This window comes from Vanellus vanellus, assembly GCF_965231255.1.
Source record: "Vanellus vanellus genome assembly, contig: HAP1_SCAFFOLD_2139, whole genome shotgun sequence".
In the NCBI taxonomy this organism is placed as follows: domain Eukaryota; kingdom Metazoa; phylum Chordata; class Aves; order Charadriiformes; family Charadriidae; genus Vanellus; species Vanellus vanellus.
Window position 1 is genome coordinate 1 of NW_028127626.1, and position 17,721 is coordinate 17,721.

A 17,721-nucleotide genomic window follows, 5' to 3' on the forward strand; every position below is an offset into this window, starting at 1 on the left:
GCCGAGGAGGGGGGCGGGGCTGAGGAGGGGGCGGGGGCTGAGGATGGACACGGCCCACCCGCACGAGGGGGGGCAGCTGAAAAGGGGAGTTAAAAGGGGGGGCGGGGCCAAGGGGGGGCGGGGCTGAGGAGGGGGCGGGGCTGAGGATGGACACGCCCACCGCACGGGGGGGGGGGGGCAGCTGAAAAAGGGAGTTAAAAGGGGGGGGGGGGCACCCAAAATTTTGGGGGGGGGCACCCCAAAAAAAAGGGGTCCGGGGGGGGCACCCAAAAAAGGGACCCAAAAAGGGGGGGGACCCCCAAAAAGTGGGGGGGGGCAGCCAAAAAGGGGGAGGGGCAGCCAATATTGGGGGGGGGGGCACCCAAAAAGGGGACCCAAAAGGGGGGGGCACCCAAAATTTTGGGGGGGGGCACCCAAAAAAAGTGACCTAAAAGGGGGGGGGGGGGGCACCCAAAATTTGGGGGGGGCACCCAAAAAAGGGACCTAAAAGGGGGGGGGGCACCCAAAAAGAAGCACGGGAGGGGGCACCCAAAATTTGGGGGGGACACCCAAAAAGGGGGGGGGGCAGCCAATATTTGGGGGGGGGCACCCAAAAAAGGGGACCCAAAGGGGGGGCACCCAAATTTGGGGGGGCACCCAAAAAGTGGGTCCAGGAGGGGGGGGCACCCAAAAAGGGACCCAAAAGGGGGGGGGGGGAACCCAAAATTTGGGGGGGGGCACCCAAAAAAAGGGGGGGGCAGCCAATATTTAGGGGGGGGGCACCCAAAAAAGGGGACCTAAAAGGGGGGGGGGCACCCAAAATTTTGGGTGGGGCACCCAAAAAAAGTGACCTAAAGGGGGGGGGGGCACCCAAAATTTGGGGGGGCACCCAAAAAAGGGGAGGGGCAGCCAATATTTGGGGGGGCACCCAAAAAAGGGACCTAAAAGGGGGGGGGCACCGAAAATTTTAGGGGGGGCACCCAAAAAGTGGGTCCAGGAGGGGGGGCACCCAAAAAGGGACCCAAAAGGGGGGGGGAACCCAAAAAGTGGGGGGGGGAAGCCAAAATTTGGGGGGGGCACCCAAAAAGGGGGGGGGGCAGCCAATATTTAGGGGGGGCACCAAAAAAGGACCCAAAAGTGGGGGGGGCACCCAAAATTGGGGGGGGGCACCCAAAAAGGGGGAGGGGCAGCCAATATTGGGGGGGGGGGGCACCCAAAAAAGGAGCATGGGAGGGACACCCAAATTTGGGGTGGGGGGCACCCAAAAAGGGGGGGGGGGCAGCCAATATTTGGGGGGGGCACCCAAAAAGGAGCACGGGAGGGGGCACCCAAAATTTGGGGGGGGGGGCCAGAAGGGGCCCTGTGGGGGGGGCACCCAAAAAAGGGACCCAAAAGGGGGGGGGGGCACCCAAAATTTTGGGGGGGGCACCCAAAAGGGGACCTAAAGGGAGGGGGCACCCAAAATTTTGGGGGGGGCACTAAAAAATGGGGACCCCAAGGGGGGGGCACCCAAAATTGGGGGGGGGACACCCAAAATTTTGGGGGGGGCACCCAAAAAGTGGGTCCAGGAGGAGGGGGGCACCCAAAAGGGGTCCTAAAGGGGGGAGGGCACCCAAAATTTGGGGGGGGAGGAACCCAAAAGGGGCACGGGGGGGGGGGGGGAGACCCCCACGAGGTCACTGTGGGGCGGTGGTGACCACGAGGTGGACCCCAAAGAGGTCAGAGGTCACCGTGGGGTGATGGACCCCCATGAGATGATGGACCCCCACGAGGTCAAAGGTCATCATGGGGTGGTGGACCCCCATGAGGTCAGACGTCACCATGGGGTGATGGACCTCCATGAGGTGGATCTCCACGAGGTCAGAGGTCACCATGGGGTGGTGGACCCCCATGAGGTGATGGACCTCTGTAAGGTCAGAGGTCACCATGGGGTGATGGACCCCCATGAGGTGATGGACCCCCACGAGGTCAGAGGTCACCGTGGGGTGATGGACCTCCATGAGGTGGATCTCCACGAGGTCAGAGGTCACCATGGGGTGATGGACCCCCACGAGGTGATGGACCCCCACGAGGTCAGAGGTCACCATGGGGTGATGGACCCCCATGAGGTGATGGACCCCCACGAGGTCAGAGGTCACCATGGGGTGATGGACCCCCACGAGGTGATGGACCCCCACGAGGTCAGAGGTCACCATGGGGTGATGGACCCCCATGAGGTGATGGACCCCCACGAGGTCAGAGGTCACCGTGGGGTGATGGACCCCCATGAGGTGATGGACCCCCACGAGGTCAGAGGTCACCGTGGGGTGATGGACCCCCATGAGGTGATGGACCCCCACGAGGTCAGAGGTCACCGTGGGGTGATGGACCTCCATGAGGTGATGGACCTCTGTGAGGTCAGAGGTCACCGTGGGGTGATGGACCCCCATGAGGTGGTGGACCCCCACGAGGTCAGAGGTCACCGTGGGGTGATGGACCCCCACGAGGTGGTGGACCCCCACGAGGTCAGAGGTCACCACGAGGTCAGAGGTCACCATGGGGTGATGGACCCCCACGAGGTCAGAGGTGACATCGGAGGTGACACCACCCCTTGAACCCACCGCCACCACTGGGGGGGGGGGGGGGGGGATGGGCGCCTTTATTGGGGGGAGGGGCGGAGCTGCGGCCATGACCCCTCCCCCACCCCCCACCCCTCCCCCACCCCTTTGGGGTGGGGGAGGGGTGGGGGGTGGGGGAGGGGCGGGGTCACCATCCAGGTGTGCCCCTCCCCCCCCCCCCCCAAATTATCTCATCCGAGTGGATAAACCTGTTGGGGGGGGGAGGGGTTAATTGGGGGAGGGGTTAATTGGGGGAGGGGTTAATTGGGGGAGGGGTTAATTAAGGGGGGGTGGGGGAGGGGCACTCACGGCGGATCGATTGGCGAAGGGGCCCCTCGTCCTCGTCGGGTTCCCCAGTCCTGGGGGGGGGGAGGGGGGGGCTCACCAGTAACTCCCAGTTAGCCCCAGTGCACCCCGGCTCCCCTCCCAGTTAGGCCAAGGGCCCTCCCAGTTCCCCCAATTCCCTCCCAGTTACCTCCCAGCTCCCCCCAGTTACCACAATCCCCTCCCAGTTAGGCCAAGGGCCCTCCCAGTTCCCCCAATTCCCTCCCAGTTACCTCCCAGTTCCCCCCAGTTACCCCAGTCCCCTCCCAGTTAGGCCAAGGGCCCTCCCAGTTACCCCAATCCCCTCCCAGTTACCTCCCAGTTCCCCCCAGTTACCCCAAACCCCTCCCAGTTAGGCCAAGGGCCCTCCCAGTTCCCCCAATCCCCTCCCAGTTACCTCCCAGTTCCCCCCAGTTACCCCAGTCCCCTCCCAGTTAGGCCAAGGGCCCTCCCAGTTCCCCCAATCCCCTCCCAGTTACCTCCCAGTTCCCCCCAGTTACCCCAGTCCCCTCCCAGTTAGGCCAAGGGCCCTACCAGTTACCCCAGTGCACCCCCGCTCCCCTCCCAGTTAGGCCAAGGGCCCTCCCAGTTACCCCAGTGCAACCCCACTCCCCTCCCAGTTAGGCCAAGGGCCCTCCCAGTTCCCCCAGTGCACCCCCGCTCCCCTCCCAGTTACCTCCCAGTTCCCCCCAGTTACCCCAATCCCCTCCCAGTTAGGCCAAGGGCCCTCCCAGTTACCCCAGTGCACCCCCACTCCCCTCCCAGTTAGGCCAAGGGCCCTCCCAGTTCCCCCAGTCCCCTCCCAGTTATCTCCCAGTTCCCCCCAGTTACCCCCATCCCCTCCCAGTTACCCTCCAGTGCCTCTCCCAGTCCCCTCCCAGTTAGGCCAAGGGCCCTCCCAGTTACCCCAATCCCCTCCCAGTTACCTCCCAGTTCCCCCCAGTTACCCCAGTCCCTCCCAGTTAGGCCAAGGGCCCTACCAGTTACCCCAGTGCACCCCCGCTCCCCTCCCAGTTACCTCCCAGTTACCCCCAGTTACCCCAATCCCCTCCCAGTTACCTCCCAGTTCCCCCCAGTTACCCCAATCCCCTCCCAGTTACCTCCCAGTTCCCCCCAGTTACCCCACTCCCCTCCCAGTTAGGCCAAGGGCCCTCCCAGTTCCCCCAATTCCCTCCCAGTTACCTCCCAGCTCCCCCCAGTTACCACAATCCCCTCCCAGTTAGGCCAAGGGCCCTCCCAGTTCCCCCAATCCCCTCCCAGTTACCTCCCAGTTCCCCCCAGTTACCCCAGTCCCCTCCCAGTTAGGCCAAGGCCCCTCCCAGTTACCCCAATCCCCTCCCAGTTACCTCCCAGTTCCCCCCAGTTACCCCAGTCCCCTCCCAGTTTGGCCAAGGGCCCTCCCAGTTCCCCCAGTCCCCTCCCAGTTACCTCCCAGTTCCCCCCAGTTACCCCAATCCCCTCCCAGTTACCTCCCAGTTCCCCCCAGTTACCCCAATCCCCTCCCAGTTAGGCCAAGGGCCCTCCCAGTTACCCCAGTGCACCCCCACTCCCCTCCCAGTTAGGCCAAGGGCCCTCCCAGTTCCCCCAGTCCCCTCCCAGTTATCTCCCAGTTCCCCCCAGTTACCCCCATCCCCTCCCAGTTACCCTCCAGTGCCTCTCCCAGTCCCCTCCCAGTTAGGCCAAGGGCCCTCCCAGTTACCCCAATCCCCTCCCAGTTACCTCCCAGTTCCCCCCAGTTACCCCAGTCCCCTCCCAGTTTGGCCAAGGGCCCTCCCAGTTCCCCCAGTCCCCTCCCAGTTACCTCCCAGTTACCCCCAGTTACCCCAATCCCCTCCCAGTTACCTCCCAGTTCCCCTCCCAGTTACCCCAATCCCCTCCCAGTTACCTCCCAGTTCCCCCCAGTTACCCCACTCCCCTCCCAGTTAGGCCAAGGGCCCTCCCAGTTCCCCCAATTCCCTCCCAGTTACCTCCCAGCTCCCCCCAGTTACCACAATCCCCTCCCAGTTAGGCCAAGGGCCCTCCCAGTTCCCCCAATCCCCTCCCAGTTACCTCCCAGTTCCCCCCAGTTACCCCAGTCCCCTCCCAGTTAGGCCAAGGCCCCTCCCAGTTACCCCAATCCCCTCCCAGTTACCTCCCAGTTCCCCCCAGTTACCCCAGTCCCCTCCCAGTTTGGCCAAGGGCCCTCCCAGTTCCCCCAGTCCCCTCCCAGTTACCTCCCAGTTCCCCCCAGTTACCCCAATCCCCTCCCAGTTACCTCCCAGTTCCCCCCAGTTACCCCAGTCCCCTCCCAGTTAGGCCAAGGCCCCTCCCAGTTACCCCAATCCCCTCCCAGTTACCTCCCAGTTCCCCCCAGTTACCCCAGTCCCCTCCCAGTTTGGCCAAGGGCCCTCCCAGTTCCCCCAGTCCCCTCCCAGTTACCTCCCAGTTCCCCCCAGTTACCCCAATCCCCTCCCAGTTACCTCCCAGTTCCCCCCAGTTACCCCAGTCCCCTCCCAGTTAGGCCAAGGCCCCTCCCAGTTACCCCAATCCCCTCCCAGTTACCTCCCAGTTCCCCTCCCAGTTACCCCCACTTATCCCAGTCCCCCCATTGCCCTCCCAGTATCCCCCAGTGCCCTCCCAGTGCCCTCCCAGTATCCCCCAGTGTCTCCCAGTATCCCCCAGTGCCCTCCCAGTGCCTCCCCAGTGCCCTCCCAGTGTCCCCCAGTGTCTCCCAGTATCCCCCAGTGCCCTCCCGGTGCACTCCCAGTATCCCCCAGTGCCCTCCCAGTGCCTCCCCAGTGCCCTCCCAGTATCCTCCAGTGTCTCCCAGTATCCCCCAGTGCCCTCCCAGTGCCCTCCCAGTGTCCCCCAGTGCCTTCCCAGTGCCTCCCCAGTGCCCTCCCAGTATCCCCCAGTGCACTCCCAGTATCCTCCAGTGTCTCCCAGTGTCCCCCAGTGTCTCCCAGTATCCCCCAGTGCCCTCCCAGTGCACTCCCAGTGTCCCCCAGTGCCCTCCCAGTGCCTCCCCAGTGCACTCCCAGTGTCCCCCAGTGCACTCCCAGTATCCTCCAGTGTCTCCCAGTGTCCCCCAGTGTCTCCCAGTATCCCCCAGTGCCCTCCCAGTACACTCCCAGTATCCCCCAGTGCCCTCCCAGTGCCTCCCCAGTGCCCTCCCATTATCCCCCAGTGCCCTCCCAGTGTCCCCCAGTGTCTCCCAGTATCCCCCAGTGCCCTCCCAGTGCACTCCCAGTATCCCCCAGTGCCCTCCCAGTGCCTCCCCAGTGCTCTCCCAGTATCCCCCAGTGCCCTCCCAGTGCCCTCCCAGTATCCCCCAGTGCCCTCCCAGTGCCTCCCCAGTGCCCTCCCAGTGTCCCCCAGTGCACTCCCAGTATCCCCCAGTGCACTCCCAGTGTCCCCCAGTGCACTCCCAGTATCCTCCAGTGTCTCCCAGTGTCCCCCAGTGTCTCCCAGTATCCCCCAGTGCCCTCCCAGTACACTCCCAGTATCCCCCAGTGCCCTCCCAGTGCCTCCCCAGTGCTCTCCCAGTATCCCCCAGTGCCCTCCCAGTGCCCTCCCAGTATCCCCCAGTGCCTACCAGTATCCCCCAGTGCCCTCCCAGTGCCTCCCCAGTGCCCTCCCATTATCCCCCAGTGCCCTCCCAGTGTCCCCCAGTGTCTCCCAGTATCCCCCAGTGCCCTCCCGGTGCACTCCCAGTATCCCCCAGTGCCCTCCCAGTGCCTCCCCAGTGCCCTCCCAGTATCCTCCAGTGTCTCCCAGTATCCCCCAGTGCCCTCCCAGTGCCCTCCCAGTGTCCCCCAGTGCCTTCCCAGTGCCTCCCCAGTGCCCTCCCAGTATCCCCCAGTGCACTCCCAGTATCCTCCAGTGTCTCCCAGTGTCCCCCAGTGTCTCCCAGTATCCCCCAGTGCCCTCCCAGTGCACTCCCAGTGTCCCCCAGTGCCCTCCCAGTGCCTCCCCAGTGCACTCCCAGTGTCCCCCAGTGCACTCCCAGTATCCTCCAGTGTCTCCCAGTGTCCCCCAGTGTCTCCCAGTATCCCCCAGTGCCCTCCCAGTACACTCCCAGTATCCCCCAGTGCCCTCCCAGTGCCTCCCCAGTGCTCTCCCAGTATCCCCCAGTGCCCTCCCAGTGCCCTCCCAGTATCCCCCAGTGCCTACCAGTATCCCCCAGTGCCCTCCCAGTGCCTCCCCAGTGCCCTCCCATTATCCCCCAGTGCCCTCCCAGTGTCCCCCAGTGTCTCCCAGTATCCCCCAGTGCCCTCCCAGTGCACTCCCAGTATCCCCCAGTGCCCTCCCAGTGTCCCCCAGTGCCCTCCCAGTATCCCCCAGTGCTCCCAGTTACTTCGGCTGTTGGTTGAATTTGCAGCGGCAGTGACGACCTGGGGGGGGGGAGGGGCGACATTGAGGGGGAGGGGCCCCCGGGGGGGGTCGGGGGGGTCCCGGGGGGGGGTCAGGGGGGAATGTGTGGGTCGCAGTGGGTCGGGGCATGTGTGGGTCAGGGGGGATGTGTGGGTCGCAGTGGGTCAGTGTGGGGCAGTGGGTGGGGGGGATGTGTGGGTCACTGTGGGTCGCTGTGGGTTGGTGTGGGTCGGTGTGGGGCAGTGGGTCGCAGTGGGTCGGGGGGATGTGTGGGTCACTGTGGGTCGGTGTGGGTCACTGTGGGTCAGTGTGGGGCAGTGTGGGGCAGTGTGGGGCAGTGGGTCAGGGGGATGTGTGGGTCGGGGGGATGTGTGTGTTGCAGTGGGTCGCAGTGGGTCTCTGTGGGTCAGTGTGGGGCAGTGGGTCAGGGGGATGTGTGAGTCGCAGTGGGTCAGTGTGGGGCAGTGGGTTGGGGGGATGTGTGGGTCGCAGTGGGGCAGTGTGGGGCAGTGGGTGAGGGGGATGTGTGGGTCACTGTGGGTTGCTGTGGGTCGGTGTGGGTCAGTGTGGGGCAGTGGGTCGCAGTGGGTCGGGAGGATGTGTGGGTCACTGTGGGTCGCAGTGGGTCTCTGTGGGTCAGTGTGGGGCAGTGGGTTGGGGGGATGTGTGGGTCGCAGTGGGTCGGGGCATGTGTGGGTCAGGGGGGATGTGTGGGTCGCAGAGGGTCAGTGTGGGGCAGTGGGTCAGGGGGATGTGTGGGTTGGTGTGGGTCGGTGTGGGTCAGTGTGGGGCAGTGGGTCGGGGGGATGTGTGGGTCACTGTGGGTCGGTGTGGGTCACTGTGGGTCGGTGTGGGGCAGTGTGGGGCAGTGTGGGGCAGTGGGTCAGGGGGATGTGTGGGTCGGTGTGGGTCGGTGTGGGTCAGTGTGGGGCAGTGTGGGGCAGTGGGTCAGGGGGATGTGTGGGTCGGTGTGGGTCGGTGTGGGTCAGTGTGGGTCAGTGTGGGGCAGTGGGTCAGGGGGATGTGTGGGTCGCAGTGGGTCGGTGTGGGGCAGTGGGTCGCAGTGGGTCGGGAGGATGTGTGGGTCGCAGTGGGTCACAGTGGGTCGGTGTGGGGCGGTGTGGGGCAGGGGGTGGGGGGCTGTGTGGGTCGGGGGGCTGTGTGGGTCGCCGTGGGTCGCTGTGGGTTGGTGTGGGTCGGTGTGGGTCACTGTGGGTCGCAGTGGGTTGGGGGGATGTGTGGGTTGGGGGGATGTGTGGGTCGCAGTGGGTCACTGTGGGTCGGTGTGGGGCAGTGGGTCGCAGTGGGTCGGGAGGATGTGTGGGTCACTGTGGGTCGCAGTGGGTCTCTGTGTGTCGGTGTGGGGCAGTGGGTCGGGAGGATGTGTGGGTCACTGTGGGTTGCTGTGGGTCGGTGTGGGGCGGTGTGGGGCAGTGGGTGGGGGGGAAGTGTGGGTCACTGTGGGTCGCAGTGGGTTGGGGGCATGTGTGGGTCACTGTGGGTCGGTGTGGGTCGGTGTGGGGCAGTGGGGGGCAGTGGGTGGGGGGGCTGTGTGGGTCTCAGTGGGTCGCAGTGGGTCGGTGTGGGGCAGTGGGTTGGGGGGATGTGTGGGTTGCAGTGGGTCGGTGTGGGTCACTGCGGGTCGCGGTGGGTCGGTGTGGGTCGCCGTGGGGCAGTGGGTGTGGGGCAGTGTGGGTCGCCGTGGGTCGCCGTGGGTCGGTGTGGGTCGGTGTGGGTCGGTGTGGGTTGGTGTGGGGCAGTGGGTGGGGGGGAAGTGTGGGTCACTGTGGGTCGCAGTGGGTTGGGGGCATGTGTGGGGCAGTGTGGGTCGGTGTGGGTCGGTGTGGGTCGGTGTGGGGCAGTGGGGGGCAGTGGGTGGGGGGGCTGTGTGGGTCTCAGTGGGTCGCAGTGGGTCGGTGTGGGTCGGTGTGGGTCGCCGTGGGGCAGTGGGTGGGGGGGATGTGTGGGTCGCAGTGGGTCGCCGTGGGTCGCCGTGGGTCACTCACTGAGCAGCAGCAGTGCCCCCAGGAGGAAGAGGACTCCCGCGAAGACCAAACCCCCCACACGCAGCGACTCATAGTCTGCGGGAGAGACCCCCGTGTGCCCCACACCCCCGTGACACACACACACACACACACACACACGTGTGACACACACACCGTGTGACACACACACACACACACCCCCCCGTGTGCCCCACACACACCCCCGTGACACACACACACCCACACACACGTGTGACACACACACCCCTGTGACACACACACACACACACACACACCCCTGTGACACACCCCCCCCCGTGACACACACACACACACCCCCGTGTGCCCCACACACCCCCGTGACACACACACACACACACCCGTGTGCCCCACACACCCCCGTGACACACACACACACACAACCACATGTGTGACACACACACACCCGTGACACACACACACACACACACGTGTGACACACACACACACACACACCCGTGACACACACACACACACACCCGTGTGACACTCACACACATGGCACACACACAAACACAAGTGTGATACACACAACCACATGTGTGACACACACACACACACCCATGACACACACACACACATGACACACACACACAACCACATGTGTGACACACACACACGTGACACACACACCCGTGTGCCACACACACGCGTGCCACACACACAAACACAAGTGTGATACACACACACATGTGTGCCACACACACACACACACACCCACCCCTGTGCCCCCCCCACGACACACACACCCCCACATGTGTGACACACACACACGCACACACACCCCCGTGACACACACACATGTGACACACACACGACACACACACACAACACACACACACACACCCACCCATGTGCCACACACACAAACACAAGTGTGATACACACACACACGTGTGCCACACCCCCCCCACACCCCCCCACACCCACATGTGTGACACACACACACACACACCCCCACCCCTGTGCCACCACATGCACTGACCAACACATGTGTGTGTGGTGACACACCCGGACAGTGACACACACGTGTGTGCGGTGACACACCCGGAGGGTGACACATGCAGAGGGTGACACGCGCAGGGGGTGACACACATGTGTGTGGTGACACACCGGGACAGTGACACACCCGGTGGGTGACACACACAGAGGGTGACACATGCGGGGGGTGACACACGTGTGTGGTGACACACACAGAGGGTGACACACGTGGAAGTTGACATGCGGAGGGTGACACATGTGGGGGGTGACACATGTGGGGGGTGACATGTGCAGAGGGTGACAAACCCGGACAGTGACACACCCGGAGGGTGACATGCGCAGAGGGTGACATGTGTGGGGGGTGACACGTGGGGGGTGACACACACAGACAGTGACACACGTGGAGGGTGACACACGCAGAGGGTGACACATGTGGAGGGTGACATGTGCAGAGGGTGACACATGGGGGGGGTGACATGTGTGGGGTGACATGCACAGACGGTGACACGCACAGAGGGTGACACACCCAGACGGTGACACACGTGGAGGGTGACACATGTGGAGGGTGACACACACAGAGGGTGACATGTGGGGGAGTGACACATGTGGAGGGTGACATGTGCAGAGGGTGACACACATGAAGGGTGACACACACAGAGGATGACATGTGCAGAGGGTGACACATGTGGGGGGTGACAAGTGTGGGGTGACACACGCAGAGGGTGACACACCCGGAGGGTGACACACGTGGGGGGTGACACATGTGGGGGGTATCACGCACAGAGGGTGACACATGTGGAAGTTGACATGTGCAGAGGGTGACACACGTGGAGGGTGACATGTGCAGAGGGTGACACGTGTGGGGGGTGACAGGTGTGGGGTGACACGCACAGGGGGTGACAGACACAGAGGGTGACACACCCGGAGGGTGACACACGTGGGGGGTGACACACACAGAGGGTGACACACACAGAGGGTGACACGCACAGAGTGTGACACACCCAGAGTGTGACACACACGGAAGGTGACACACCCGGAGTGTGACACACGTGTGGGGGGTGACCCCCCCGGAAGGTGCCACCCGTGGGCGGTGCCGCACTGACCGTAGCTGAAGCGGTGGTCCTCCCGCGGGGGCTCTGCGGGGGAGGGGCGGTGAGGACTCCCCCGGGGCTGCCCCTCCCCCCCCCCCCCCCCGCCCCTCCCCCACTCACCGGGGGCCATTGCGGCGCTCCTGCGGGGAGAGCACAGGGGTGGGGCACCGCCCGGTGACGTCACAGCCCCGCCCAGGACGTCACAGCCCCGCCCGTGGCGTCACAGCCCCGCCCATGACATCACAGCCCCACCCGTGACATCACAGCCCCACCTGTGACATCACAGCCCCACCCGGGACGTCACAGCCCCGCCCAGGGACATCACAGCCCCACCCGTGACATCACAGCCCCACCCATGACGTCACAGCCCCGCCCAGGGACATCACAGCCCCACCCATGACGTCACAGCCCCGCCCAGGGACATCACAGCCCCGCCCAGGACGTCACAGCCCCACCCATGACATCACAGCCCCACCCGTGACATCACAGCCCCACCCATGACGTCACAGCCCCGCCCAGGGACATCACAGCCCCGCCCATGACGTCACAGCCCCACCCATGACGTCACAGCCCCGCCCGGGACGTCACAGCCCCGCCCATGACATCACAGCCCCGCCCAGGACGTCACAGCCCCGCCCATGACATCACAGCCCCGCCCGGTGACATCACAGCCCCGCCCGGGACATCACAGCCCCGCCCATGACGTCACAGCCCCGCCCAGGACATCACAGCCCCGCCCGTGACGTCACAGCCCCGCCCGTGACATCACAGCCCCGCCCGGGACATCACCCACACATGTGACCCCGTGTGTGACATCACACATGTGTGTGACGCCCCCGGTGACATCACGTCCCCCTCCCGTGACATCACCGGCACATGTGACCCCACATGTGACATCACCCAATTCTGGGCAAAATTGGGCAAAATTGGGCAAAACGGGGCAAAATTGGGCATTTCTGGGCAAACCTGAGCAAAATTGGGCAAAATTGGGCAAAATTGGGCAAAATTGGGCAAAATTGGGCAACATTGGGCAATTCTGGGCAAAAATGAGCAAAATGGGGCAAAATTGGGCAATTCTGGGCAAAACGGGGCAAAATGGGCAAAATTGGGCAAACCTGAGCAAAACGGGGCAAACCTGAGCAAAATTGGGCAAAATTGGGCATTTCTGGGCAAAATTGGGCAATTCTGGGCCAAACAGGGCAAAATTGGGCAATTCTGGGCAAAACTGAGCAAAATGGGGCAAACCTGAGCAAAGTTGGGCAAAATTGGAATAAATTGGGCAAAATTGGGCAAAATTGGGCAATTCTGGGCAAACCTGAGCAAAACGGGGCAATTTGGGGCAAAAGTAGGGAAAATGGGGCAATTCGGGGACAAATTGGGCAATTCTGGGCAAACCCGGGCAAAATCGGGCAAAAAATGGGCAAAACGAGGCAAAACCGGGTTTAATTGAGCAAAAAAGGGTGAAAGCGGAGAAAAATGGGCAAAATTGGGCAAACGTGGGGGAAACGGGGCCATTCTGGGCTAAATTGGGCAAATCTGGGCAAACCCGGGCAGAATTGGGCCGTTCTGGGCTGAATTGGGGCATTCTGGGCAAAACTGGGCAAAATTGGGCAAAATTGGGCCGTTCTGGGCTAAATTGAGTAATTCTGGGCAAAATTGGGCAATTCTGGGCAAAACTGAGCAAAATTGGGCAAAATTGGGCATTTCTGGGCAAAGTTGGGCAACATTGGGCAATTCTGGGCAAAACGGGGCAAATATGGGCAATTTTGGGCAAAACTGAGCAAAATTGGGCAAAATTGGGCAATTCTGGGCAAAACTGGGCAAAATTGGGCAATTCTGGGCAAAACGGGGCAAAATGGGCAAAATTGGGCAATTCTGGGCAAAACGGGGCAAACCTGAGCAAAATTGGGCAAAATTGGGCAAAATTGGGCAAAATTGGGCAAAACTGAGCAAAATTGGGCAAAATTGGGCAAAATTGGGCAAAACTGAGCAAAACGGGGCAATTTGGGCAAAATTGGGCAAAATCGGGCAATTCTGGGCAAAACTGCGCAAAATTGGGCAAAATTGGGCAATTCTGGGCAAAACAGAGCGAAACGGGGCAAAATTGGGCAAAATTGGGCAATTCTGGGCAAAACTGAGCAAAATTGGGCAAAACTGGGCAATTCTGGGCAAAATTGGGCAAAATTGGGCAATTCTGGGCAAAACTGAGCAAAACGGGGCAAAACTGAGCAAAATTGGGCAAAATTGGAATAAATTGGGCAAAATTGGGCAAAATTGGGCAAAATTGGGCAAAATTGGGCAAAATTGGGCAATTCTGGGCAAAACAGAGCGAAACGGGGCAAAATTGGGCAAAATTGGGCAATTCTGGGCAAAACTGAGCAAAATTGGGCAAAACTGGGCAATTCTGGGCAAAATTGGGCAAAATTGGGCAATTCTGGGCAAAACTGAGCAAAACGGGGCAAAACTGAGCAAAATTGGACAAAATTGGAATAAATTGGGCAAAATTGTGGGCAAAATTGGGCAAAATTGGGCAAAATTGGGCAATTCTGGGCAAAACAGAGCGAAACGGGGCAAAATTGGGCAAAATTGGGCAATTCTGGGCAAAACTGAGCAAAATTGGGCAAAACTGGGCAATTCTGGGCAAAATTGGGCAAAATTGGGCAATTCTGGGCAAAACTGAGCAAAACGGGGCAAAACTGAGCAAAATTGGGCAAAATTGGAATAAATTGGGCAAAATTGGGCAAAATTGGGCAATTCTGGGCAAAACTGAGCAAAATTGGGCAAAACTGGGCAATTCTGGGCAAAATTGGGCAAAATTGGGCAATTCTGGGCAAAACGGGGCAAACCTGAGCAAAATTGGGCAAAATTGGGCAATTCTGGGCAAAACTGAGCAAAATTAGGCAAAATTGGGCAAAACTGAGCAAAACGGGGCAATTTGGGCAAAATTGGGCAATTCTGGGCAAAACTGAGCAAAACGGGGCAATTTGGGCAAAATTGGGCAAAATTGGGCAATTCTGGGCAAAACGGGGCAAACCTGAGCAAAATTGGGCAAAATTGGGCCGTTCTGGGCTAAATTGAGTAATTCTGGGCAAATCTGGGCAAAATTGGGCCAAAAAGGGGCAAGAATGGGTCGAATTGGGCGAAAACGGATGAAAGCGGAGAAAAATGGGCAAAATTGGGCGAAAGTAGGGAAAAATGGGCAATTCTGGAATAAATTGGGCAAATCTGGGCAAAAGCAGGCGAAATTGGGCAAAAGTGGGAGAAATTGGGCAAAAGTGGGAGAAATTGGGCAAAAGTGGGAGAAATTGGGGCCATTTGGGGCCAAATTGGGCAATTCTGGGAAAAAACCAGTCAAAAATGGGAGAAATTGGGCCAGATTGGGAAAAAAGCAGGTAAAAGTGGTTGAAATTGGGCAAAATTGGGCAAAATTGGACGAGAAGGGGTTGATTTGGGCAAAAGCGGGCAAAAAGGGGGGAAATTGGGCAAAAATAGGGGAAATTGGGCAATTCGGGGCCAAATGAGGCAATTCTGGGCAAAAGCGGGTAAAATTGGGCCAAAGTAGGGGAAATTGGGCAATTTGGGGCCAAACGGGGCAATTTGGGGCAAAACCGGGCAAAATGGGGCAGAGTAGGGAAAATTGGGCCGAATTGGGGTGAACTGGGGGAAAATGGGCCAAACTGGACAAAACGGGGTGAAATTGGGCCAAACTGGGCAAAACGGGGTGAAAATGGGCCAAACTGGGCAAAACTAAGGGAAATCGGACCAAAGTGGGTGAAAATGGGCAAAAGTGGACAAATTGGAGAATATTGGGGAAAAAAACCCCAAAACGGGTAAAAGGGGGAAAATTGGCAGAAAACGGGCGAAATTGGGCAAAATGGGGGAAAAGTAGGAAAAATTGGGCAAAAGTGGGTCAAAGGGTACAAAATTGGGCAAAAATAGGGAAAATTGGGCCAAATGGGGTCAAACTGGGCAAAAGTGGGTAAAAATGGGCAAAAACGGGCAAAATTGAGCGAAATTAGGGAAAACTGAGCCAAAGTGGGCCGAACTGGGCAAAAGTGGGTCAAAACGGGCAAAATTGGGCACAAATAGGGAAAATGGGGCCAAACGGGGTCAAACTGGGCAAAAGTGGGTAAAAATGGGCAAAAATGGGTAAGAATTGGGCCAAAGTGGAGAAAATTGGGCGAAATTGAGTGAAATTGAGCAAAACGAGGGCCAAAATGGGGCAAAAGTGGGAAAAAATGAGCGGCACCGGGTGAAATCTGCCCAAAGTGGGGAAAATAGGGCAAAACGGGGTTAAAATGGGCCAAACTGGACAAAACGGGGTGAAAATGGGCCAAACTGGGCAAAACGGGGTGAAAATGGGCCAAACTGGACAAAACGGGGTGAAAATGGGCCAAACTGGGCAAAACGGGGTGAAAATGGGCCAAACTGGGCAAAACTAAGGGAAATCGGACCAAAGTGGGTGAAAATGGGCGAAAGTGGACCAAATTGGAGAATATTGGGGAAAAAAAACCCCAAAAATGGGTAAAAGGAGGGAAAATTGGCAGAAAACGGGAAAAATTGGGGGAAATGGGGGAAAAGTAGGAAAAATTGGGCAAAAGTGGGTCAAACGGTACAAAATTGGGTGAAAAAAGGGAAAATTGGGCCAAATGGGGTCAAACTGGGCAAAAGTGGGTAAAAATGGGCAAAAATGGGCAAAATTGAGCGAAATTAGGGAAAACTGAGCCAAAGTGGGCCAAACTGGGCAAAAGTGGGTCAAAACGGGCAAAATTGGGCACAAATAGGGAAAATGGGGCCAAACGGGGTCAAACTGGGCAAAAGTGGGTAAAAATGGGCAAAAATGGGTAAGAATTGGGCCAAAGTGGAGAAAATTGGGCGAAATTGAGTGAAATTGAGCAAAACGAGGGCCAAAATGGGGCAAAAGTGGGAAAAATTGAGCGGCACCGGCTGAAATCTGCCCAAAGTGGGGAAAATAGGGCAAAACGGGGTGAAAATGGGCCAAACTGGGCAAAACGGGGTGAAATTGGGCCAAACTGGGCAAAACGGGGTGAAATTGGGCCAAACTGGGCAAAACGGGGTGAAAATGGGCCAAACTGGGCAAAACAGGGTGAAAATGGGCCAAACTGGGCAAAACAGGGTGAAATTGGGCCAAACTGGGCAAAACGGGGTGAAATTGGGCCAAACTGGGCAAAACGGGGTGAAATTGGGCCAAACTGGGCAAAACGGGGTGAAAATGGGCCAAACTGGGCAAAACGGGGTGAAATTGGGCCAAACTGGGCAGAACTAAGGGAAATCGGACCAAAGTGGGTGAAAATGGGCGAAAGTGGACAAATTGGAGAATATTGGGGAAAAAAAAACCCAAAATGGGTAAAAGGGGGAAAATTGGCAGAAAACGGGAAAAATTGGGGGAAATGGGGGAAAAGTAGGAAAAATTGGGCAAAAGTGGGTCAAAGGGTACAAAATTGGGCAAAAAAAGGGAAAATTGGGCCAAACGGGGTCAAACTGGGCAAAAGTGGGTAAAAATGGGCAAAAATGGGCAAAATTAGGGAAAACTGAGCCAAAGTGGGCCAAACTGGGCAAAAGTGGGTCAAAACGGGCAAAATTGGGCACAAATAGGGAAAATGGGGCCAAACGGGGTCAAACTGGGCAAAAGTGGGTAAAAATGGGCAAAAATGGGTAAGAATTGGGCCAAAGTGGAGAAAATTGGGCGAAATTGAGTGAAATTGAGCAAAACGAGGGCCAAAATGGGGCAAAAGTGGGAAAAATTGAGCGGCACCGGCTGAAATCTGCCCAAAGTGGGGAAAATAGGGCAAAACGGGGTGAAAATGGGCCAAACTGGGCAAAACGGGGTGAAATTGGGCCAAACTGGGCAAAACGGGGTGAAATTGGGCCAAACTGGGCAAAACGGGGTGAAAATGGGCCAAACTGGGCAAAACTAAGGGAAATCGGACCAAAGTGGGTGAAAATGGGCAAAAGTGGACCAAATTGGAGAATATTGGGGAAAAAAACCCCAAAAATGGGTAAAAGGGGGAAAATTGGCAGAAAACGGGCGAAATTGGGCGAAATGGGGGAAAAGTAGGAAAAATCGGGGAAAAGTGGGTCAAAGGGTACAAAATTGGGCAAAAATAGGGAAAATTGGGCCAAAATGGGCCAAATGAAGGGAAAATTGGGCCCCAAATGGGCCAAACCGGGCAAAAAGTGGGTGAAATGGCGGAGAATTGGGCGAAATGGGGCAGAATTGGGCAAACTGGGGCAGAATTGGGCAAACTGGGGGTAACGGCCGTCGCCATGGAGACGTGACCTTGGCCCCTCCCCCGCTGTTTGCCCGCGGGACGCCCCTCCCCCACCCCTGGCACGGGGCCAATATCCGGG

General features: G+C 59.2%; 1 protein-coding gene across 1 annotated transcript; it reads right to left on the minus strand.

Moving 5' to 3' along the window:
• Positions 1-2,687: 2,687 nt before the first annotated feature.
• Positions 2,688-11,516, minus strand: LOC309685159 (phospholemman-like). The gene is made up of 6 exons (XM_082500968.1): positions 11,470-11,516; positions 11,362-11,394; positions 9,260-9,334; positions 7,237-7,273; positions 2,886-2,935; positions 2,688-2,785 (listed from the first exon to the last, which is right to left on the minus strand). Exons 1-6 carry the CDS (start codon positions 11,477-11,479, stop codon positions 2,763-2,765), a joined length of 228 nt encoding a protein of 75 aa, XP_082357094.1. The 5' UTR covers positions 11,480-11,516; the 3' UTR covers positions 2,688-2,762.
• Between the last annotated feature and the right edge of the window lie 6,205 nt (positions 11,517-17,721).